Source organism: Sapajus apella, unplaced genomic scaffold (genome assembly GCF_009761245.1).
Source record: "Sapajus apella isolate SASKATOON/1434 unplaced genomic scaffold, GSC_monkey_1.0 scaffold77, whole genome shotgun sequence".
Classification (NCBI taxonomy): Eukaryota; Metazoa; Chordata; class Mammalia; order Primates; family Cebidae; genus Sapajus; species Sapajus apella.
In genome coordinates, this window is record NW_022437017.1 from 5,427,853 (window position 1) to 5,452,019 (window position 24,167).

General features: G+C 51.3%; 1 protein-coding gene and 1 long non-coding RNA gene across 16 annotated transcripts in view; both read left to right on the top strand.

Moving 5' to 3' along the window:
- RANBP3 (RAN binding protein 3) overlaps window positions 1-24,167 on the top strand; it is a 60,901-nt gene that overhangs the window by 17,350 nt on the left and 19,384 nt on the right. For 4 of the 15 annotated variants that reach the window (XM_032252111.1, XM_032252112.1, XM_032252113.1 and 1 more), the window contains exons 2-6: window positions 2,072-2,127; window positions 8,900-9,103; window positions 18,429-18,465; window positions 18,560-18,646; window positions 20,623-20,694. In XM_032252111.1, coding sequence (XP_032108002.1) covers window positions 2,072-2,127; window positions 8,900-9,103; window positions 18,429-18,465; window positions 18,560-18,646; window positions 20,623-20,694 — 456 coding nt within the window. Of the gene's footprint in view, window positions 1-2,071; window positions 2,139-8,899; window positions 9,104-9,921; window positions 10,078-18,428; window positions 18,466-18,559; window positions 18,647-20,622; window positions 20,695-24,167 lie in introns of those variants that run through there. The other 11 variants (XM_032252115.1, XM_032252117.1, XM_032252118.1 and 8 more) reach the window with 5 other exon arrangements.
- Window positions 10,084-12,528, top strand: LOC116532710. Its single transcript, XR_004260941.1, has 2 exons — window positions 10,084-10,680; window positions 11,733-12,528. It is a non-coding gene; the product is annotated as an uncharacterized LOC116532710 (long non-coding RNA).

Here is a 24,167-nt window from a genome sequence, read left to right on the forward strand (position 1 = left end):
ATCTAGGGAGTGAGAATAGAGGCAGAGAAGGAGAGGAGGGCTGAATGGTGGCAAGGGTGGGTACAGGAACAGGAGGTGGGTGGCTCCTTTCAGAGCTTGACCCCCACGTACCCTTCCATAGCCTCCCTCTGCCTCCCTCTCGTTGGCTCTGGTCCAAGGCCCCTCAGTGACATGCAATTGCTGGCACAATTGCTGGCAGCCTCAGGGTCATTTTGCAGCCCCAGGAGCTCCAACGTAAGGCCTGGCCTTGTTCATGCGCCATGTGTTCACCAAGGCGTGTGGGACTCTCCTTGTCAGGCCTGGAGCTGGGGCTGAGGTTGGCCCCATCTGAACCGGGGGAAGGGGAAGAAGCAGCGGGTAGCTCCCTAAAGAAAATGTGGTTGGAGAGGGCCGAGTTGACTCAAACTCCGACTCCTTCCTGTATATCTTGTCACCTGGCAGCTGACGGAGGCAAGTGCAGAGGTCAGGGCTGGGCTTGTGGTGTACAGGGGCAGCACTGGAAGGCCTCTGGGATCTGGTATCAGACACCATGTGGATAAGCTGCTGCTCTGTCCCGGAGTCCCCCCAGCATTCCTTTGACTTAATTTATTGCCTGGCATAGGCACATTCATTCATGTTTGTCAAGTGGCACCTGTGCGCTGTGCTGGCAAGAAGTCTGCTGAGGGAAGCCTGAAAGTCTGGTTGGAGACCCCTCTGACCCCCACCTGCTCCCTTGTAGTCCCTGGGTCCTGCGCACGTCAGCCACCCCAGTGTTCGCCTTGGCTGTGCCCAGTGAATTGGGCCCCAGTGTGGCGAGGCTTCGGGGAGCACAATGTGGGAAATGTCACCATCAGTGGGCTGCCTGCCTGTGGACGGTTGGCCCAGGGTCAAGACCAGAGTCTGTCCTGCTGCTGCAGGAATGGGATGGTATCTGTTTGGTCATTTTGGTGCTGTCCCTTTCTCTCCACCTCAGTCACTACCCACCTGGTCTCCCCACAGCCACCCTCACTCACCCTTCCCCAAACTGCTCACTTTCAACCTAAACCAATACCAGGCATCCCCTTGCCTTTTACATTTCCCCAGCTCCTCAGCATGCCCACTGTCTGCCCCCACCCCACTTCACCCTATGAGCTGTGCCTTTGAGCTGCTGCTGCTTTCCCTTCCAGTTGTTCTTGAGACCCCAGCACAGCCCCCTCTTCTCGGGACCTCCCCTGGACTCCAGAGCAGACCAGGTCAATGCCAGGCGGAGTGCCTTCATCGTGCTCATGTACAGTGCATGCTTCCTGACTAATGTCTGGCTCCCCACAACTGGGGGCCTGCAAAAGCAAGGCTCGGCCCACACCCTGCTCACTGCGGAGGCACCGGTGCGCGTCCCACAGCAGGCACACACCAGATTCAGAGCTGCTCTTGTGTGGCCTCCACTCTGGGCCCGGAGTGGTGAAAGAGGCCCTGGGAGCACCCCCACGGTCCATCAAAGTGCATGCAGGCCCAAGGCCCTGAGGCAGTGTTTCTTCCTTCAACAGCTGCTTTTCAGGATGGACTCTCAGACCTCTAACAACTCCAGACATCTTCATCCCAACCGGCGATCACTTAGAGATCTTCTAGCAGGACTGTCTCTGCAAAGAGCATGAGCAGCGCGGCTCTTTTTGGTTGCCCTCTGGCCTGTAAATTTTAAAAAGTTACGTTAGTCTCTAACATTTGCAACTCAGGAGGTGCCACATAAAAAGCTGGTGTCTCTGTGCCACATTCCTGCAAGGCCACAGCTGATGGCGCCAAATAGCAGCTGCCATACTCTCCACTGCTCTCCCACTCCCATTTACACGCCCACTCTCCGTGAGTCTTGAAAGCTCCTTATTGATAATAAATGCATACAGCAGAGGGAACGTGTCACATCATTCAGGGTGCATTTCACACACCTAACACACCTGTGCATCCAGGCGTCCAACTCAAGACGCTGTCCTAAGTGATTTGATGTTCTCCGGAGTTGTTAGTTTTATCTGTATATATGTTTAACTTATTACAAACAAATGTAGCTTTGTTTACTGTATGCATATAGTGTTGGGGGGAAAAAAACTAATTTTTCTTTTTGCAGAAAAGCCTGCCATTGCTCCGCCCGTCTTTGTGTTTCAGAAGGATAAAGGACAAAAGGTAAGGGGCCGGTACGTTGTCTCTTCACTTCGTTACTCTAATTTGTTCTCTCTTCACTGAGAGTCTCTTTTCCAGGTTGTGTTGCCAAGGCCACTTCTGCCCACAGACGGGGAGACCTAAACAGAGGTCTTTACAACCTTCACGTTGAGCTTGGAGGGAAAGGTCTGGTGGCTTTAGGTTACCGTGGAGCGAGGTTAGGTCTATTGTGGAAAGGGCTCAGAGAGCGCAGTTTATTCCAACACTGTTAGAGAGTTTTTGAAATTCCTGACCATTTGTTTGAGAAATGCCACTGAGCCTTAGGAAAACTAACAGCAGAGGGACAGTAGGGGGCAAAGGCAGGAAGGAAGGAAGGCAGGGAGGGAGGAAGGAAGGGAGGGGGAAAGGAAGGAGGAAGGGAGGGAAAGAAGGGAGGAGAACAGGGGTGGTTATGGGGAAAGAAGACCTCTAAGGCTGGTTTTATTGGCTCTAACCAACTCGCCATACATGCATTTAGGGTAATTGTTCCTTTGTTTGCATTATATATTTATCCCCTGTCTCCGTGAGGTTGCTTCTTCCTTGGATGTGGGGTGTCTGGGTCACAGTGTGGTTGAAAGTACGTCGCCTGATGCATGGTGATGAGCTGGCAGCCTGTGGAAGGTCTGATTGGCGAGGCAGCCGGGTTCTGTGATAAGACATCAGTGGATGCTGTTTACCTGGAAGCCATTGGCTTCTCTTCCTTTCTGACAGATCAGTGTGGAAAAGTCAGAGTTGCGTCGAAAGTTAGTTGGTGCTGTGTGGCAATGACTCCCCAGTTTGCATGGGGACCCCCCACTGTTTATCCAGAAATAATGTATGGTCCCTCCCCACTGATGCCCAGTGACGGCACTCCCCACCGATGCCCAGTGACGGCACTCCCCACCTAATACTCACCCCAACATTTTAGAGTGACCAAGCGTTGCGCTGAATTTGGTGCATTTTGAGGATGTCTCCATCTTGTTGGCAATAACAGCATTTGAGAATCTCATCAACTCCGTGCTCCTGTGACTTTGGTCCCCTCACAGGTGACTGGCTCCCAGGCTGGAAGCCGCTCTTCTGATGATCTGGGACCCATAGCTACTGGTCTTAGATCCTGTCCCGAAGCCAGAGTTGATCTTGGTGTGGCCCAGTTTTCCTAAGCAATGTTCAGGTGTTCTGTGGGGGGTGGCTGTGTTTGTTTGTGGGGTTGGGGAGAAGAGGAAAACTGTTGTCCTAAACCTCCCCCAACACACCCCTCCCCGGATACCTGTGTGTTAGCCCGGGCTTATCTACTAAGCTTGTAACTTTAATTCGTGAAACTTTTCCATTGTTAATTTTTTTGCTGAAGAAGAATCCAGAAATGTATAAGAACTTTCTTCCAGTTTTGTTTTGGTTTTCCGGGTGGTATTTCCAAGATAAATCTGCATCTGCTATCTCCTCTCCTTTGGGCCCTGACCAGTACAGCTTAATGACATGGCTTTACGATTTGTCCTTTGGAGGTTCCATCAGTTCGAAAGGACTGGTGCGTTTCCTCTAATTTTAGAGAAAAGCCTGAGGAGTTGGGTGTGTTATAAGTAGAATTTTGAGTGTCACAAAAGAAGTAGCACTCGAATATAAATTTCCTCATCAAGGCAATTTACTTCTATAGAAGAGTGCAGCTCACAGATGGAACAATGGAGAGCACACACCCGGACAAGGAGGGGAAGGGGTACTTATGCCTGATGGAGGTTGCCTCCACTGCTGTGTCGTTCCCCTGTTGGCTAGGGTTAGACCGCGCAGTCTAGTCTAATTCCAGTTGGCTATTTTAAAGGGAGCAGGGGTCCGAGCCGGAGTTGCGGGGTGGGTAGTTTGGTGGGAAGGACAGTTACAGACAGGGCAGAGTGGGTAAGCAGGGGTCAAAGCAGTTGACTGGAGCAGGTGACTGGGATGAGTCAGGACGGAGCAAGGGACCGGGGAAACAGAGGTGAACTACTGATTGGAACTAGTGGAAATGTTGTTTACTGAAACTACAAGGAAGTTACTTTAGATAATGAAAGAATAAGAAAGCTGAACATGCTGACATACTGATTCTTTGAGGTTCACTATATCTAGCAGGTGTGTTAGAGCTCTGTTGGTCATGTTACAGTCATTTCTCAGGTGTTCAGTAAAATCAGGATTTTCTAGAATTTTCCATTTTATTATGATCGTCTTTTGAACCATTTTTATTTTAAAACAAAGATTAGCAAATTAAGGCACAGCACTGCCACCTGTTTTTTGTTTTGTTTTTTTTTTGCTGTTATTGTCTTATTTTACTTGTTTATGTGTTTATTTGTCTTTGAGAGACAGAGCCTCACTCTTTGGCCCAGGCTGGAATACGGGAGCGTGATCATAGTTCACTGCGGTCTTGAACTCCTGGGTTCAAGCAGTCTCCTGCCTCAGCCTTATGAGTAACTGGGACTGTAGGCACCACCACCACACCTGGCTAATTTAAAATATTTTTTTGGAGATAGGGTCTCACTGTGTTGCCCAGGCTGGTCTTGAACTTCTGGCTTCAGTCAGTTTTCCTGCCTCAGCCTCCCAAAGTGCTAGGGTTATGGGCATGAGCCACCAAGAATAGAGCGACAGCCCTCCCCTTTGCAGTAGCCCATGGCTGCTACAGCAGTAGTGTTTGGACAGAGACTGTGTGGCCTGCAGAGTCTTAAGATAATTTGGCCGGGCTCGGTGGCTCACGCCTGTAATCCCAGCACTTTGGGAGGCTAAGGTGGGTGGATCACCTGAGGTCAGGAGTTCGAGACAGCCTGACCAACGTGGAGAAACTGTCTCTACTAAAAAATACAAAATTAGCTGGGCGTGGTGGTGTATGCCTATAATCCCAGCTATTTGGGGGGCTGAGGCAGGAGAATCGCTTGAACCTGGGAGGCGGAGGTTACAGTGAACTGAGCTGTGCCACTGCACTCCAGCCTGGGCAACAAGAGCAAAACTCCATCTCAAAAAAAAAAAAAAAAAAAAGTTATTCAGTATCTGATTCTTTGCAGAAAACAGTTTGCCACCCCTGGTTTAAAACAAATAATAGTAATCAATAAGTCTTTAAATCTGAAGACTCAGGGCAACCAGCAAGATGAATAGTAACATGTAATATTTGCTCAGATACATATAAGTGCCTTGAAAGTCACTAGCTGCTGTGTCGGTACTGTTTTCACATGTAAGGGGGTTCTATTGCTTTGTGATTTGCAGGCTAATTTGTATGTATGACCTTCAAGGGGTCTATGCAAATTACATAAACAAGTTGGAGTTGAACCAGAAGGCCAGCTAGGAAGGCATTTTAAAAATGCCAAGTATAGTTCTTAACAGAATAAAATAGCTGCCCTCCAGCCTTGGGAGTTCAGCTGCCCACTTCTGTCACTCGCACTCCTGTGGCACCATCACCGAAGAGGCATATGGGAAACCTCTGCTGAGGACAGGCGGGAGGAGCCTTCATGGGCATTTGCTTTGCTGTCCGACGACAGCGTCCACATGGCCCTGGAATCCTTTCTGCCACTCAGGAGTGAGGTGGAAAGTAAACATACAGGGCAGGCGGCTGGCTTTGCTCCTCCGTGGCTTTCTGGTCCAGGGCCTGCAGGGAGCAGCTGCAGTGTTTGTCATAAATTAGGGTTTCAGGGTCCTCCTGGTTTCATTCTCTCTTGTGGAGATGATCGGCCTATCCCTGTCTTGTTGCTGTCTAGAAGCCAAGCTGGGAGTGAGCTGTTAGAACTGCTGTGATGTTTTTCTGAGGCAGTGTCCCGTCCCCTCCCTCCCCCGGGCTTTGTGCTTCAACATTTTGTTTTGAAAAATTTCAAATCCTTGGAAAAGTATGATACCACAAACACATGGGTATCCTGCATTTGGCATCGCTGTTAACATTGCTGCCCGCAGCTCTGATACTGGAAGTTGTGCACACGTGACATTCCTCCCCTGAATTATTCCTCGGGTGTCTCATAGGGATAAGGCCATTCTCCTGTGTGGCCTTACTACCATGTTACTTCTAAAAAAATGTTGATTCAGTAATATCCTCCGATATATAGTCTATGTTTTAAGTTGTCCTAATTGTCCCTCAGATGTCAATTGTAGTGACCTTAACAACCTCGTGATCCCCAAAGATCAAGAAGTCTCATCAGCTTTGGGACCAGCTGACTTACCTTTCAGTAAAGGAGATCTCAGACCACCTGATGGGGTGCAAGTAAAAGAGCCCCTTCCTCTCCCCCATTCCCCCTCACCATTCAAAGGAGACAGCTCCGTATGCTCGGGTTTTATTGCCGAATCATGATTGAGAAAAAGGATTTGGAGTTGAAAGGGCCTTAAGCTGCTCGCCCAGGAGTGTTTTGTTTTTGTTCAGTGGCAAAGCCACACAGCAGTTTTCAGATCCCATTGATGTGCCACATTGCGCTTCAGCACACTCCCGGTTGGGACAGTGGCCTGCGTGTGGGTGCTGGTGGCATCACTGAGCCTTGGGTCAGGTTGCCAAATCCTACTGTTGTTCCAGGGTAGAAAAAGCCGTGTATGGTTTTAGTTGTAGTTCTAGCGCCTAAAGTGAAGTCACGGCCAGACTGGCAGCACAGGAGTGTTATTTGCCGCCTTCCCATGCCTGGGCTTCCTGGGGAGGGCTCTGCTTTAAATGCACATTTACATGCACCATTGTTGGGGGCCAGCAAAAGTGAAACCCTTCTTAACTGCCTTGGATGGAGGTAAAGTTCTTTCTTTTTTCTTTTTAATGTGAAGAGAATGTAAATATCCTGATGTGGGCTATTCCATTATTTGTAAACACTAAACATTTCTTTCATTTCCTCTCTCTCCAGAGCATTTGTTAACCTGAAGCGGGAAGGCCTTGAGGTTACGCTAGCAGAATCATGCCCATTTGGTAAAATGACAGAAGGCAGTTACAGAAAGGCTATTTAGCAGAAAGTACAGTATAACTGAAAATGTGGTTGTAGAGTGTTTAGACCTATTTTTGTGGCTTACTGTTAGGGTGACGGGCTTAGCCCTGGTGCATGTGGTTCTCGCTAGCTATGTGAATTTTACGATGAGGTCAAAGGCTGACAGAATCTTGATGTCTGATTTTACCAGGCATGTTGAAAACCCCAGGCCTCATCTTGGTTCTTGAGAGCTTACTCTTCTTGCCCAGGAGAAATGCTAGGACCTGGGTAGAAAATGCTGGAATAACATTGCTTAATTCTCCCAAGAAATTTTCTAATCTGAGAGAGGAAGTGATATAATACTTCTCAACACTTGTACTAATCAATTCTTTTTACCCAAAGATGATGAATTTCATCCTGTTTTAATGTCAGGATTTCCACTTTATGACTTTCTTCTTGGTCCTCCTGTTTAGCATTTTGAATTACATGAGGGTGTTTGAATATTTACATTTCAAAAGCAGGGGCTGCAAAGAATTCAGGTGGTTCTAATTAGAGATAGGCAGTACCCCACAGAGCTCTTGGTTTAATTTTTCTCTTGTGAGGTGTTAAGTGTCTAACCATAAAGTAGCACCAGACGTGGGCGGCCAGACCGACCACAGTGCTCTGTGCAGGTTTGGAGAGCGGCTGGTCTGTGGATCTGCCCTGGGCAGAGAGAGGCAACAGCGTCCTTTTGAGACATGAGGATTGCTTTTGCTTTCCTAGGAATTTGTGAACGTTCTCTTACATCCTCTTTCGGTAGTTCCTTTCCTCCTCCCAGATCCCTACTTTTTAAGTAGTGCCCAAGCCCTGTCTAAAGAGATCAGCCACTTCCACACTCAGAAGAAACACCACCACGCCCATGGGGAGACGGGGCAGCCCTGTACTCGTTTAGGTCACCAAGTACGAGAAATGGCTCCCTGTCATTGGACAATGCTAACAGGGAGGTTTGGGGACTGGAGCCTGTCTGTTTTAGGACGCCAGGTGTATAACCCGTTTCTCAAGAAATGAGTCTTGGAGTTATGGCCACAGAGCTCTCAGCCCATCGAAGCCCTGCCGGAGTCCCAAGAACCACCTTAAAGGATGCCGGGTGTTGTACTGTGGGGAGGAAGACTCCAGAACCAGCCGCTCTCAGCCTGGCAGCTTTCCAGTGAGCCCTTGCCCGGGGTGTTGAGGATGCACCTGGGAGAATCCTAGGCCCAAGGGCTCTGTGGATGTGCCCCCCTCCTCCATCTGAACCACCCGCCTACCGCTGATGCAAAAACCAGCCCTCGGTGTGTGTGTCACCCCACACCTGCACTCACTGAGGTGGGAAAGCACTTTCTGCGTCCTGGGTGTAAGCAGAACAAGTGGAAAGTGCCAGAAGAACTGTAGTGAGAAACAGAAGCCCTTGACCCCCACCTCCCTGGTTTCTCCCTGACTGTAGGGTGCCAGCCCCACTCTCCCCTTTCCTAAAGCACAGAAATGGTGCTGATGGACAACTCCCCCACTTCAGTATTTCTGAGATACTAAAGGAATTTAACTCTTTTGCATGATCATCTGTGTTCCTTGATCACCAAGGCCCGTAAGCTGAGTAGCTCCTTGTCAGGCAGACTATAGTTTTGGAAACAAGGGTCCTGCTTCTCACACACCGCAGAGCTCCTTGCAAAGTCACATGGCACCCAATCCCCCTCTCATTTTCCCTTTCGTCAGCCGTGAGAGCCAGTTTTATTGAGCAGAACCCAGCAGCAAGTGCCTGCTCTCCCCACCGTCCTTCCAGGCACAGGAGCTGCTGCAGGCTGAGCCGTCTCCAGCCTCTGACCCCTGCCCGCCCTCTCTGCTGTCTGGTGCAGCCTTTATTCACATTGAAGGAAAATTGTCTTTTGTGCTCCCAGTCCCCTGCAGAGCAAAAAGACTTGTCGGATTCGGGAGAGGAGCCTCGGGGGGAGGCTGAGGCCCCCCACCATGGCACGGGTCACCCCGAGTCAGCTGGCGAGCATGCCCTAGAACCTCCTGCCCCTGCTGGTGCCTCAGCCAGCACTCCTCCGCCTCCCGCTCCTGAAGCCCAGCTTCCTCCTTTTCCGCGAGAACTGGCAGGGGTAAGTCCACACCTACCTGGCACTCCTATTGCCCAAGGAGACGCCAACCCAGACCGGCCCCCTTCCCCTTGGGTCCCACAGATCCTGGCCCTAGCTCATTGTACTAGGCTGATGGTATCTTAAAAGATGACAAGGAGGCTGGGCGTAGCGGCTTACGCTTGTAATCCCAGTGCTTTGGGAGGCCGAGATGCGTGGATCACCTGAGGTCAGGAGTTTGAGACCAACCTGGCCAACATGGTGAAAACCCCGTCTCTACTAAAAACACAAAAATTAGCTGGGCGTGGTGGCGCATGCCTGTAATCCCAGCTACTCGGGAGGCTGAGGCAGGAGAATCACCTGAACCCAGGAGGCGGAGGTTGTGGTGAGCTGAGATCATGCCACTGTACTCCAGCCTTGGTGACAGAGTGAGGCTCCGTCTCAAAAAAAAATGACAAGGATTTCTTCCAACTCTCTTTAATTTGTGCTGCTGAAAAGTCAGGGAAGATCAAGTCCCTTTTTAGCCTTTTCTAAATTGGGGGAATATATACCCACAGCAAGAGGTGAATCCTGTTTCCCAAAAAAGACATGAGGGGTCAGGAGGAATTCAGTCATGTGAAGCAGAACCTTCCAAACCTGATCTGACCCCTTCACCCTCCTTCCATTTTTCTTTCTTGTTTCCCTGAATGCGGGCATTGAAGTTTAGCATCTTAGAAACACAAGAAGCTAAGGCTTCTTTTGATATCTAGGAAGAGGCGCTCTCCAGCACAGATTGCTCTGCAAGACTGATTGTGTTTGGACTGTGGTTAAGGCGGTGAACTGATTGTCTTCAATCAAAGCAGGAAGAAGAAAAGACTCTTCCTTTGAACCCAGAAGGAATCCCCTGAGCCCTTTATCTTTGTATTAAGAAGCCTTTTGAAGATTATAGGTGGAGAAGACTGTGAACTTTCAAGAACAAGAAATGTCTTGGGTTTTTGAAGTTTGATAAATTGGGAAAGGTAAACATTATCCTACATTCAGGATTGAAAACTCCATCCTCTAGGTAACTCATGACAGAAGACCCCTATTCTCAGGACAGGGAAAAAGGACTCTTAACAAGAAAAGAAGGGACCCAGCTCTACCTGCCTGAGCACCAGGCAGCCTTCCAGCCTGGCACAGTCCCAAACCTTACCCCAGACCTCAGTGATTCCTTCTAGAACACACCAGTCTCCCTGTTTTTAAGGAAACCATTAACATTCAGCTACAGCCACCAAACCCCAGGACACTCAAGGAACACTGTTCGGCCACGGGTGGGTTGGAGTCTTGTGTTAACATTTTGGAAGAGTCAGTGTGTGATGGAAAAAGAAGCAACAGTTTTTACCGTTTGCCAGAGGCTATGGGGGGAATCGGCAGTAGTGGCCTTTGTGGCGCAGAAGTAGGTTTGGGGTGGCGAGACATGGGATCCACGGAAAGGAGTCCAGCCAGGAGGCACTTGTCCCACAGTGCACTGGGAGCACAGCCCTCCCACGAACGCACGTGACAGCTGCCATCACGAGAATTAGGAGGTGGCTGCGCCTTTCTGTTGTTGGCAGAGCAGCTGCTGGAAACTTCTCCTGAGTCAGGTATGGTGAGTTTCTGCGCCTCTGGTCTTTGAGAGCACGGGAAATGCTACTCTAAGGTTTCCATCTTCAGCTCTCTGGGAACAGGTAGTTTTTAGGGTCCACCCCAGGGGTGCCTGGGTTTGAAAAATGTAGCCCACATGGGACTCTCCAGCTGCAGAGGCAACAGGTTCTAGAATGAGAGTAGCAAACAGACAAGCGGATCACAGAACCGTTGTGGCAGCAGGTGCTCTTCCAGAGCACACGGGCTGTTCTGTGCCCTGCGTACTTCTCACAGAGCATGTGCTGGAGTGTCTGGAGGGGCCTCACCTCGCCCAGGTGTTCATCTCTGGGGCCTGGCTGGCCAAGGTAGATCTCAGCATCCTGATTCTTAGGGACTTTGGGTCTGAGGCTCCGATCCTGAGAATTCGAGCAGTCCCCCACACTGGCAGGTGAAAGGTGAAGCTGTATGGCAGAGAGTCTTGGGATGAGCTCGAAGTCACCGTGGGAGAGCCAGGATTGGGGGCTGCGGGGATCTGTGTAAATGTTCCGATATAGCACTGGTGGCCACGCCTATTACATGCTCCTTGTAGTTTTAGCATTCGCAACTTTCAGACGCCCACTCTCAGAAGCCACTAGTGACAGCTCTGAGCCGTCCAGGGCTCCTTCCCCCAGGCTGTCTGCGGAGAATACCCTGGCTGGTTGCTGAGGGCTCCCATTAATTGGCTTTCTCTACTAATCGGGCCTTCTCAGAGCCCGGAGCAAAATAAACTTTATTTTAGGTTGGTTAGGCCATAGATCAAGTCAGATGGAACCCAACCCCAGCTGCTGCTTGGCCTGAGGTTTTCTTTGATGAACTTAGACTGTTTTCGTTTGCATCAGAAGAAATTTGGGTCTCACTGTGTATCACACTGGAGTTCAGGAAACCGCCCCCTTGTTACCCGGCAGGTCTCATCCGTCATGTCTAGTTGGCTTTATTCCACAGTCCCTTGTGGGGAATGTAAAGCTGAGCGTTCTTGGTGATAAATAGTGGCTCGCTGAACTGTTGCTTATAAAGGGCCCTTATCATCTTTCAGTCTCGTCAGAACCCTGGCCATGGAAGACTCAGTACCAGGAAAAAGTCTCTATATATCAGACTCCCTGGCTCTCAGAAGACAGTCTGAAGAAGACGAAACCACATCCCAGTTAAGTTCTCTGTTTGATCCAGAGAAAGCAGGCAGCTCTGGGCATTCACTCTGAGCCTGCTGGAATTGTACTGGACTGAAGCTCCCTGCCAAGGCCCTGCTGAGCCTCAGACATGTTTATTAGACCCACCAGGGAGCTTGAGAAGGTTCTGGAATGAGTCCCTCTGGCCAGACAGCTTCCCCCAACCTTCCAGCCCCTGCACAGGATTTGGCCCTCAGCACCCCTCAGCATTCAGACCTGTGGAAGCCGCCTCTCACTTGGTTTTCTCAGGGCCCGCCCTTTTGACAAGAATTTCTGAGCTAGTTGCGTCAGTCAGAGAATAAAAAGCATTGAACTGGCCCACAATTTCTTTTGCATCCCAGGCATCCAGCCATGACCAGCCAGATTTTCTAACTTGTCAGACTCACTGAGACCCTGGTAGACCACATGGTTGCCATGGTTTTCTAGAGGGACTTTATCTGAGGTGGCCTTGCTGTCTGGTCTTTCTCAGGGGACCAGGTAGACAGTGCCATTCCTTCCTGTTTCCTCCTTGTTCATCTTTGTATCCATCGGGTTGGCTTCAGAAAGCGCTGTCCCCTTTCTTGGGCTACCTTGGCACCCGTGTCCTCCTTGAGGCCACACCAGGCAGTCTCACAAGAGCCGCGTGTTTTGGACAGGGCAATTCTTAATAAATGTGATAACCATGATTTTCACTGTTTAATTCCTTATGCAAAGAACAAATGCTTCCTACCCCTGCATTCCCATTCCAGATGGGATGTGCCCCCTTGTCTTGTACTTAGCAACAGGGACTCACGTGCCTCACAGAATTGAGCTACTTCCCGCAAGTTCCCTGTGGCTCCTGATGGGAGCTTGCTGCGCGGTCAGCAGCCACCCTGCCGGCAGAGGCGCGTGATCAGCACTCTGGCCAGCCTGCAGCCAGAGCCGGTGGAGGGCGTCTTCATCTTTTCTCATTATTATTAATCTGGGATGTTGTCATCACAGTGTTGAAATGGGTGCTGACCCAGCATTCCCGGGTGTCGTCCTGAAGTTCTGCCCCTCGCAGGCAGTGGATCTAGTTTGGGAAATGCGGAGGAGGAGGGGGAAATGAGGCTCTCGTGTCCTGCTTCTGTCCTCGCTCCTCCCCAGTAAGCTCGAGTCCTTGGAGCTTGCTCTTTTGTTTGGTTTTTGTTTTTTTGAGCCGGAGTCTCACTCTTGCCCAGGCTGGAGTACAGTGGCGCAGTCTTGGCTCACTGCAACCTCCGCCTCCTGGGTTCAAGCGATTCTCCTGCCTCAGCCTCCTGAATAGCTGAGATTACAGGCATACATGCGCCACCACGCCTGGCTAATTTTTGTATTTTTAGCAGAGACGGGGTTTTGCTATGTTGTCCAAGCTGATCTTGAACCCCTGATCTCAGGTGATTTACCTGCCTAAGCCTCCCAAAGTGCTGGGATTACAGGCGTGAGCCACCGCGCCCGGCCTGGAGCTTGCTCTTAAAATACTCCTGAGTTCTGGCTGCAGACCTCTGGGGGCTGACCCCGAGTGTGTCCCAGACATTGTTCAGGACCAACCCCTGAGGACCCCTGACTTGTTTGGGATGAGGGGTGGCCCCAGACTGCCTTGACACCAAACAGGTCCAGACTCCTGGACTGCCGAGTCTGGGAAATGGAAAATGTTTGTGGCGCTTTAATGTTTGTGAAGCTGACGTTGGCCATGTGCGGGGCTGGGTGGCTTAAAGGGGCTTCCTGCACCCCAAACCTTTGTTTGCCTTGGGGAAGACAGCATGAGCTAGCTGGACAGCAAGCTCCAACGTCTCCTGAGAGGAGAGGCCCTCCATCCCAGCAAGGTACAGTGTGGGAGGCCTGGACAAGGGCAAAGGGCAGGCGGTGCCTCAGGTGGGCAGCGGGTTAGGAGTTGTAGAAGAGCCAGCTTGTCCACAGGTATGCACTCTGTCTTCTTGCTTCCCTCCTCTGGCTCTTAGTGGAGAGTTGCTGGCAAGAGCTTCTCCCGGGGTTGGAATCTTCCTGTGTTGTCCTTCCCAGGCCTTGGCTTCCCAGCCTTTCCAGAACCAAGAGAAGAGATTTAGGGCACAGATTTGAGGGTCTCCTGAGGTCAGGGGTCAGGCAGCATCTAAATCTTGCCTGCCTAGGCACCTGTTCTCTGGGTCACTGAAGGAGACATCATGGGGGACACAGACTCCACTCATGCAGCAAGTCCTCAGCAAGCGCCTTCTGTGCAGGGTGTCCTGGGTGTAGGGTGGATGAACTGTGTTGTAGGAGACACCCCTGAAATTGTTTCCCTCTGTGATAGAACAAAACAGGGTAGCTCCAGAGAGGGCTCATGAGGGGCTGTGGGGATAGGGAGTAAGTGCATGCTTACCCTAGAGGTGGCGCTCACAGCATCTCAGACATGCAAGGACCTGGAGGGAGGGTGCTCACGCCATGGAGGAGCAGCACTCAGTGAGGCAGAAGCAGTCAACATGTTCAGATAACAGGAGGCCACATGGCCAGAGCTTGGTGGCCGAGGGGACCCCATGCTTGAGGAGGTCACTAAGGCAGGATGGAAGGGTACGTTCTCTGGGGGCTAGAGCTAACGGGACTCACTGACAGGTTGGAGGTGATGGGTGAAGGGGAGGATGAATCCAGAATACCTGGGAGCACCACAATGTTCCCAGGGCTGCTCCGGAGCCTCGAGCCTCACTCTTGACCTGGACATGCTGCTCTGGGGAAAGCATCCGTAGCATCCACGATCCCTGAGAGGCATGGTGTAGTGTGAAAAGAGCCCCCAAATATGCAAAGCAACCACGGACAAAACTGAAGGGAGAAAGTCGAGTCAGCCCTAAGAGTTGGAGACTGCAGTACCCCACTTTGAGTAATGGATAGAACATCTAGACAAGACCAGTGAGGAAACAGGACTTGAACAGCACTACCAACCAACCAGACCTAACAGACATGTAGGACACCCCACCCATACAGCGGGGTGCACGTCGTTCTCAAGTGCACATGGAAAGTGCTACATGGGAGACCGTTTATTAGGTCACAGAACCCACCTCCAATGCAAAAGGATTGAAATACAGAGTAAGTGCTCCAACCACAAGGAGATAAAATTGTAAATCAAAAACAGGGAAACTAGGAAATTGACACGTGGAAATTAACCTAGATAACCAGTGAATCAAAGAGTTAGGCTTGGAGGCGGCGGGGGAAACATCCCATGCAGGGGTGAGGAGACACAAGGGAGCTCGGGGACCAGCTCCCCGCCATAAGGCTGGACTCAGGTCTTCTCCAGCTTCTCCATGGCCTTCAGGGGGCCTAGGGTGCAGTGTCTTTTTGTCGAACGAATGCCAAGTGGGCTCCTATTGTGAGGACCAGTGACACGACTCCCAGGATCAGAATAAGCCACAGAGGAAGAGTCTAAGGGGCCTAGAGGTCATCTCACCAAGGGGTTTGTTCTCACCTGAGTAAAGGAGGGTGTCACTGGATGAGAGAGCAGGTCGTCTACAGAGGCCAAGGAGAGTGTGGCCATCTCCTGGTCCCAGAAGTCATTCGGGAAGGGACATATCACCCAGGACCAGGGAGGCCACCGTGTAAAGATTTTGGTACAGTTGAAATGCTCATTGGATTAAAAGGGGAGAGAAAAGCCTACAGCCACAGGATAGGACTTGGGTCTGGGGATGACCTGGGCCTGCTGTTAGGAACGGGTGGGAGGGCCGGTGAGGCTGGAGAAGGCAGAGGTGAGGCAAGCAGTTCTGCGTCCGAGGAGACTGGGCTGTGCAGAGGCGGCTGGCCTCAGACAGGAACCTGCACAGAGCATTTGGAAGCCAAAACCAGCCTGCAGGGCTCTTGGAGGGCATGAGTTACCCCAAGGGAAAGGAGGCTGTGCCAGGTGTCGTTTCTCAGAGCTGCCTGTGCTAGGAGGCTGATGTAAGGGCTGGTTGAGGGCAGTAGCTGGCCTGGGCATGGGACGTCCAGGCTGGGCTGCATGAGTGAAGGCTTTGGCAACCCAGGTGGGCAGATGCTGGTTCTCTGTGTTTCTCTCACCTTTGCTTGCTGAGTATGAGGATGAGCGATAGCTGGAGCCTATACCCACCCCACTGATGTTACCCAAGAGCAGGGATGACAAGCTGGTGACAGCTCAGTACTGTCAGATGCAACCCCAGGCTCTGGCGTTTCTAGAAAGGTCACCCCCAGTCCAGATCCCTGGCCTCCTAGCTGCACCCAGGAGTCACCACACCCCTGACTCCTCATTCAAGCCTGCCCTGAGCGCTAAAGTGAGTTTGGCTTCATCAGGTGTGAGTCTTGAGCATTGTAATCATCTGCTCCCAGTGCACAGTGCACCAGGCTGAACATCTTACCTGCCCTGCCTATCACCTCATGCCCCTGCGAGGGAGGCACTAGCATCCCCGTTTTCCAGGTGAGAAGGCTGAAGCCTGGACAAGGTACGGTTTCACCCCTAGAAAATGGCAGAGCTGGAATAAGCTGACAGTTCTTCCAGCCTTCAAGAGGCGGCAGGAGCTAAGAGACCTCTGCACCCCTCGTGCGTTTGTCCTGACTGCTGTTGTTGCTGACTCTAGGGCCAGCCTGCTTGATGGCATTTCGTTTTGGGCTCTGGTATTTTCACAGCTGCCCCAGTGACTAATAGAACCCAGTGTTGTGTTACAAGGATTTTGTGTTTCCCACACATTTTGATGATGTCATCTTGTGGGGATAGTGATAATCAGCCCTCGCTCACACAGTCCCCTGGGACCATTTCCAAAGCCTTCTTGGAACACAGGCCTCAAGCAAGGCGCTCAGGCTTGCTTTTCTGACGTAAACCCATGTTGTCAGCTCACACAGGAGGATAGAGTCCAGGTTAGGATTTTTCTTACCGTTGTGAGTGAGCTGTGTGACTTCAAGTAAATGTCCTACCTTCTCTGGGCTCTCACTGCCACACATTCCAGCCCTGGGCCTATAAGCTAAGATGGTGTTTACATTTTTTAAAGGATCATAAAAGCAAAAACAAAGAAGAATGTATGACAAAGACCAAATGTGGCCCACAAAGCCAGCAGTACCAACCATCTGGCCCTTTATGGGAAAATGCGCCGCCCCAACTTTAGAAGGGTCTCCCTCGGCTCCTGTGCTCTTCGGTCTTATTTATTGCAGTTTGCTTTCCCAGACCGCTCTGCAGTCTGCAAAGCAGTTTCACATGCATCATCTCCCGTAAGCTCCAGCAGCTCGTCAAGGCAGGCGGGCCTCATTTGGCTAAACTTGACCTCTAAGGAGCAGTTTTGAAAATAAGAAAAGGCTTTTCTGCTTGCTCTTGCGGGGAGTATGCCAGGAGGAGTGGCACTCACTCGTCACTGTGCCTCTGGTAGCCAGAGTCTGAGATGGGACATAAATGAGGGGTTGTGTTGGGGGAGAGGGTCACCACTACTCATTTTAAATTTGGGTTTTGTTTGTTTGAGATGAGATGTGTCCTTCAGGCTGGAGTGCAGTGGCACGATCATAGCTCATTGCAGTCTCAGACTCCCGGGCTCAAGTGATCTCCCTGCTTCCGCCTCCTAGGGAGCTGCGGCTGCAAACATTCACTCCCATACCCAGCTGATTTTTGTGTGATTGGGTTTTTTGTAAATACAGGGTCTCGCCATGTTTCCCAGGCTGGTCTCAAACTCCTGGGCTCAAGAAATCCTTCTGCCTCAGCCTCACTGCACCAAGCCCATTTTAAGTGGTGTGGTTTTTTGTTTTGTTTTGTTTTGTTTTTGTTTTTGTTTTATTTTTAGACAGAGGTTTCACTCAGGCTGGAGTGCAGTGGCATGATCTCAGCTCACTGCAATCTCTGTCTCCTGGGCTCATGCAATTCTTGTGCCTCAGCCTGCAGCTAGGACTACAGGCGTGCACCACCATGCCCAGCTACTTTTTTTTTTGTCTTTTTAGTAGAGACAGGGTTTCACCATGTTGGTCAGGTTGGTCACGAACCCACTTTAAGTCTTGATTGCTAGCTGTTCACACTATAAAACTGAAGGTTGTGGAATAGGGAATTCTTCAGGCCCCTCCCCCCAGCCTGTGACTTGGCGTTGTCTTTGATGGTTCTGTTCTAAACGCTTCACAAGCGGGCTTTGGTCCAAAACATCCAAGCTCTCGCTTGCTCTGGGAATAACAGCCCACCTTGAGACAGGGTTGTGCTCAGTAGAACGTTCCAGGGCAAGGAAGGGAAACCACTCTATCCAGTGTGACGAGACCGTTTTACACAGTTCCGCTGCCCTCAAGGGTGGAGAGGGTCGCTTTTCAGCTCTTGGCAGGATCAACAGGGTTTGGAGGAGATTCAGCTCTGTTTGAGTTTGGGGGTGGCGGGCTAGTTAGCGTAACCTGTGGAGAAACAAGAAACTGATCCGGGTGCTGCGGGTGCTTTCCCAGCCACTGAGAGGATTCGTTGGCATGCGTTTGTGAAGCCGGGTGCAGAGGTTCATTGGGGGATTTTTGAGCTTCAGGCTGAAATCCTGGCTCAGATCTAGGTGCTGGGCTCTGGGAGTTAGCTGCCCGCGGTGCATGTTGGGATATTTTTTACGGAGCCATGAGTTGCTCGGTTGCCGTGAGCCTAATGCCCTCTGACCCCGGCTGTGTGCTCCTTGTTTCAGAGGTCAGCTGGCGGCTCCAGTCCTGAAGGCGGAGAAGGTAAGGAGCTCTCTAACACCTTTGACCATCTTCGGTTGTTGTAAAAACGGAAGCAACCTGATTTTTCTCCTCCTCTTCTCATCATTTTCCATAGATTCTGATCGAGAAGATGGAAATTACTGCCCTCCTGTCAAGCGAGAAAGAACGTCCTCTTTAACCCAGTTCCCGCCCTCACAGTCAGGTAAAATATGCAAACTTACCAAATGGTGAAGCGATTATGCTTACAAAGCCACCGTTTCCCTCAGCACCACGTGTCCTCCGCTGTGTCCTTCCTGCCTGACTCCAGTTAGAGTCGATCTGAGGCTTGGGCTCGGTCAGTGAGGTGAGAGCTTGCCAGAGTGCAGCCCCAGGTGTCGCTGTCTAGAATCAGCAACACTGATGGCATGGCGAGAAGAGTGGCCTGAGGAAGACTGAAGAGATCATCCCTCTGAAATGAAGGGAAGGGGTTGACTGCTGAGGGCCCTGTTGGGGCCTCTGTTATTGACATCTCTTTCCAAGGCTGGGCACAGACTGGGGGTGTAGGGGTGGGGTATTCTCCTGACCCTTCAGCTGCGTGCCCAGCACGCAGTCCTGGGGCAGTCCAGTGCAGTCGCCCAGACATGCACATGCATATGTACACACACACAGTAACCAGTAAGCCAGGAGGCCCCAGCAGAGGCCCGTGTGCAATGCTGTGAACTCCCAGAAGACAGGAGCTTGCGGGGGCCTGGAAGGGTGGTCCCGGCTCAGACTGTGGAGCAGGGCAGGCTAAAGGGCTTGGAGGCCCTGGACATGAGGTCTGGTCCGAGCACAGGCATGGAGGTCGGAGTGTGGACTCACACAGGCTGGTACAGGAGAGAGGTTCAGGGGGCAGACGACGCCATCACTACTACTTAGCGGGACACTCAGAGCCCGGCCTCCTGCCATGGGAACACCCCTGAAGATCTGAGGGTAAATGCCACCACAGGCATTGTCTGGTGACCTCTGTCTTAGCTGTCTGTAGCACCAACATGGAGAGACACGAGGGTTTGGAGTTCTCCGGTTACCCAACTGAAATCCATTCCATGTAAATCATTTTACAGTCATGAACCTTCAGGATGTCAAGTTGTTTCTGCTTACTGAAGTCACGCATGTGTTAATAGAATTGCATAGCCTAGGAAGCCAGCGTTCTTCCGAAGTCACCCCTCCACACACTCGCTTTCATACCCCTTTCTGCTAGTGTTGATTTTGGACGTGGCCACGTCCTTTTGCACGGCTGCGTTAGGTTCTCCTGTGCTGTTACACTGTCATCTGCTGACCGGATATTGCGGAACTGTTGGATGGCCTGCAGTCCAGGCTGCAGTTGACATCCTTTATTTAAGGATCTCTGCGCCCTTGGACTAGTGTTCTGTGGAATGAGGGAGCTTCACCTGCGTGTTGATTTTATTCCTTCCCCAATCACTGCCCACTGCTGAACCATGCTTGCTGCGTCAAAAACCAGTGTGGAGAAGAGGTGTTGGGCTGTGAATGTAGGCTAGAGAGGCGAGGGGCTGCCAATCATTCTTCTCCCCTGGCCCGCCTAAATCACCTCCCTTCCAGCACGGCGGCCCCCAGGAGACACTCAGCTCTTGATCTTCAGGGTAACTGGAGGTGTGAGGGCACCAATCATTTGGACAGTGATGTCTTTGGTTCCACTCTGCATAGAGCGAGTTCTTCACCTCCGAATTCCACTTCATTTGTGGAAACCTGTTGGCCAGCCCACACCCTGGGAAGCAGTTGCCCTAGTGAAGTAAGATCTTAGGTGAGGGAGGGGAACCCCATTGGCAAGCCTCGACAGGTGAGGAGTCAGGGCTCCCACGTGGCCTGGAGCATCCGGCACCTCCCTGCCTTGCCTTGCCCTACCTGCCGCCCCTGCAGCAGTGCAGGGACAAGGAGGTATCCCCAGTAGACCATAGTTGACTTGTAGTCATCAGACAGATGACCGTTGGGCTGGAGACCCTCATAGTGCCGCAGAGAGTCTTGGGGTTTGCTTTTCTGGAGGAAAGACTGAATGCCCTGTTCACTTGCTGTCCCGTCTCCTCCCCTGGGACGTGGGATTCCATCCCTCAGGTGGACGAGGTGATCTCTGTGGATCTACCCCACCCACTCATGCTATTTTTCCTCCTGTTCCTTCCCCCGCCTGCACCTCCTTGGGGACAGTATCAAAAAACAATGTTATTATGCCATCAAGCTTCTGCGAGCCATCTGCAGGCAATTCCGACTCAGAGCCAGGTGGGCCCCGCCCCTCTGCCTTCCCGTTGAGCCTGGGGGTTCTCCTGGGAGGAAAAGCAATTGGTGTTGGAAAATCAGATTTCACTGGGCATTTAAAGTCAGTTCTTTTTCAGCTGTTTAATTTTTCCCCTAGTTCTTCAGCTCGTAGTTTGGGGATCTCGCATGAGATGAGGCTTCAGAACCCCTTAAGTTTCTGTTTCTGCAAGCAGGGCCTGTATGCATGGAGCCTCAGGTCGTTTAAAAACAACCTGTATGGTAATGTATTACTCATTTTTCAAAATTTTTTACAAGTAATGCATTCATAATGGGGGGGGGTGTTATTTGTTTTGTTTTTTTGAGATGGAGTTTCACTGTTTTTGCCCAGACTGGAGTGCAATGGTGTGATTCAGTTCACTGCAACCTCCGCCTCCTAGGTTCAAGGGATTCTCCTGTCTAAGCCTCCCCAGTAGCTGGGATTACAGTCAGACACCACAACACCAGGGTAATTTTGTATTTTTTAGTAGAGGTGGGGGTTTCACTTGTTGGCCAGGCTGGTCTTGAACTCCTGACCTCAGGTGATCTGCCCACCCCTGCCTCCCAAAGTGCTGGGATTACAGGCGTGAGCCACCACACCTGGCCCATAATTTTTTTTTTTTTTAACGTAAATCAGAAATACAGCAAGTAAAAAGAATCCCTGCCCCTTCCCCACTCACCCTGCCATCCCAAAGGTAACACCTATGAAGTTAGTGATTTTCCAGACCCCTTTTCAGTGGATTAAATTCTCACATTAATTAGTATTGCTTAGATCTAGCCAGATAAATATGTTTAATCACAGCTTTAAAACTTTAAGGAAAGCTGCTCCCCCTTCCTGAAGAATATGGAGCCTGCCTTTTTGGCCTTTACTGGAGAACCAACTCCAAGGTTTCCTGAAAGTTTCTCCCACGTGGCTGAAATTCCTCATAAAAGATTTAACAAGCGAGTTTAACAACCTGAATTTTGTAACCCAGCCTACCTTGTATAAATTCATTGCTGACTTCAAAAGCTTTGTGAGATAAGTTGGCTGCTGGCGTGATGTTTGTGTCAAGGGAAGAGGCGGGTTTTTATAACTCTCAGCATTGAGTTGATGGCCCCGTTTCAAACAGTCATTTTGACTCTTAACAAACTGTTTTGAGCCACCGCCTGGTCTCACCCTGCAGAGGGGCTTGCTGTTTCAGGGTCCTCAGGAAGGGCATGATCTTGGTTATTCCTGAGGTGTCGTCAGCCGGTGGTGGTCTGGGTGTGGGGGCGGAGCCTACCGCCATGAGGCAGGTTCTGCTTAGATGATCAGTTACTAAAGCCGTGTGTCTGGACCCATTTGTGCTGTTAGCTCTATTCAAATCTCATGATCACTTCTGTGGTTTGTGAGCGATGGCCTCCCTCCTGTCTCTCTGCCCGCAGACTCTTCCCCTCCAGCCTCAGGAGCAGGGCAGCTGTTTCACAGGCCCCAACATGGCCATGGTTTAAAGCCCCAGTGCCCTTATGCATGGGAGGCAGTCATGTTAGCCTCACATCAGTTCTGCAAAGCAAACTTCATATCCTTGCGCCTGCCGGCATTCTGTTTTTTAGCTTTAATTTTGAAAAGCTTTAACACTTACAGAAGAATTACAAAGCGTTTTTCTGTCCCTTTTATCTGGAGATCCCATTTAGCTTTCTCCAGTCAGCCCCATGAGTCCATTAGAAAAAAGGAATTGGACCTTACATACCTCCACTTTCATCGGAAGGGGTCCTCAGGCTTCCCTTGACTTTTACGACCTCGAGGATTACAAGTCAGCTGTTTGGTAGAAGTCTCTCTGTTGGGGCCTGTGCAGTGTGTCTTGGAGGTGAGACCCAGGTGTGGCGTCTTGGATGAGAATGCACACATCGCAGAAGCGACACACAATGCTCACTTGTTCCCTCACCAGTGGGGTGGCTGTGGTCCTCTATCCGGTGCTGGCTGCTAGGTTTCGCCACTGCGCAGTTCCTTTCCTCTTTGTGCTGGATGGTTTCTGAGAGAGACTCCGGGACCTCCGTACCTCATCGCACTCCTGCCCTCCGGTGCTTGTGCCCAGTCCTGTCTTCTGAGTGACATTTCCCGCTGACGACTGCCCCATAGGATTCTCTTCCTTTTTTTTTTTTTTTCCCTTGAGACAGAGTCTCACTCTGTTGCCCAGGCCGGAGTGCAACGGCACAACCTCATTTCACTGCACCCTCCCCTTCCTGGGTTATCAAGCAATTCTCGTGCCTCAGCTTCCCAAGTAGCTGGGATTACAGGCATGCACCACCTGTGGGATTTTCTGAGCACCGTCCCTTCTGTGTCGATTAGTGGCGTTCACTGGAAGGAGGAGCTTGCCCTTCTCCCCACGTTTGTTTCTTGATTGATTGTGTCAGCATGGGTGGAAAAGCTCCTGTCAGCATCATTGGGTGACCATCTGTGGTTACCTGTTTTGATTTAATGTTCAGATTGTCCCAGATTCGGCCAGTGGAAGCCTTGTCAGGCAGGTCCCCATTGTTCTTTTGAGCATTTCCTTTGCTTTGTCACAAGAGCCTCTGGCCCAGCTTCTTTTCTCATTGCAGCCCTGGAATCTGCATTCTCAGGGGGGCGCTGCTTTCTTCACGGAGCATGGTCTTTAGAAACTGAGGTCTGAGTGTTCGATGTGCACCGCAGTCTCGCTGCCTTAGGTGTAGCCCTGCTCCCGGCCCTCCGTGGGCAGAGCTGAAGATGAGTGGCATTCACTGGAATGTCCTCCATGCATTGGGCATCCCTCCTTGCCCTCCGCATGGCTGGACTTCCTCCCCACCCTGCAGCAGCACTGTCCATGCTTGGACCCCAGCTCCAGCCAGGCTGCCATCTCAACGTCTGATGCACGTGGTTTTGTTGCGATCCCTTCTCAGGTTAAATCAGGGCTCCCTGAGGGGCAAGCAGGCTTCCTGCAGACATCAGTTGGGGCTCTCTGAGGCAGGCGAAAGCACCCTCAGAGAGGGCACCTGCCGGCTTCCCAGGAGGGAAAAGGCTGCCGGCAGGAGGGGGAACCTCCTCCTGGAGTGATGCCTGTCCCTCAGAGACTGGTGCGGCATCCTCTCCAGGCCCACACCCTTTGGGTATGCGGCAGATGTCGGGCTCTGGCCGTGATTCAGCAACTTGTGTTGCAACCCGTGTTGCAGAAGAGAGTTTCTGGAAGGAATGAGAAAAGACCACCCTTGTTTTCATGGAGCAGGGCCTGTGACAGGGCCCTCCAGAGTTTGGCTGCCCCTGGAGCATGCATGCCTGTCTGCAGCTCTGGAGAGGGCCAGGCTCCAGGCCCAGCACTAGTGGCAGGTCGGTGGCAGTGATTATCCAAGGCTCCGGCTTCCTCCTGGCAGTCTGGGCCAGCCCCCAGGCTCCCCTCAGCATTAGCTTGGGCTCTGCGTGGAGCAGAGCTTGGAAGGGCAGTCAAGTCTGTGGCCAAAACATCAGCGTCGAGAGCCAGCTTGAAGAG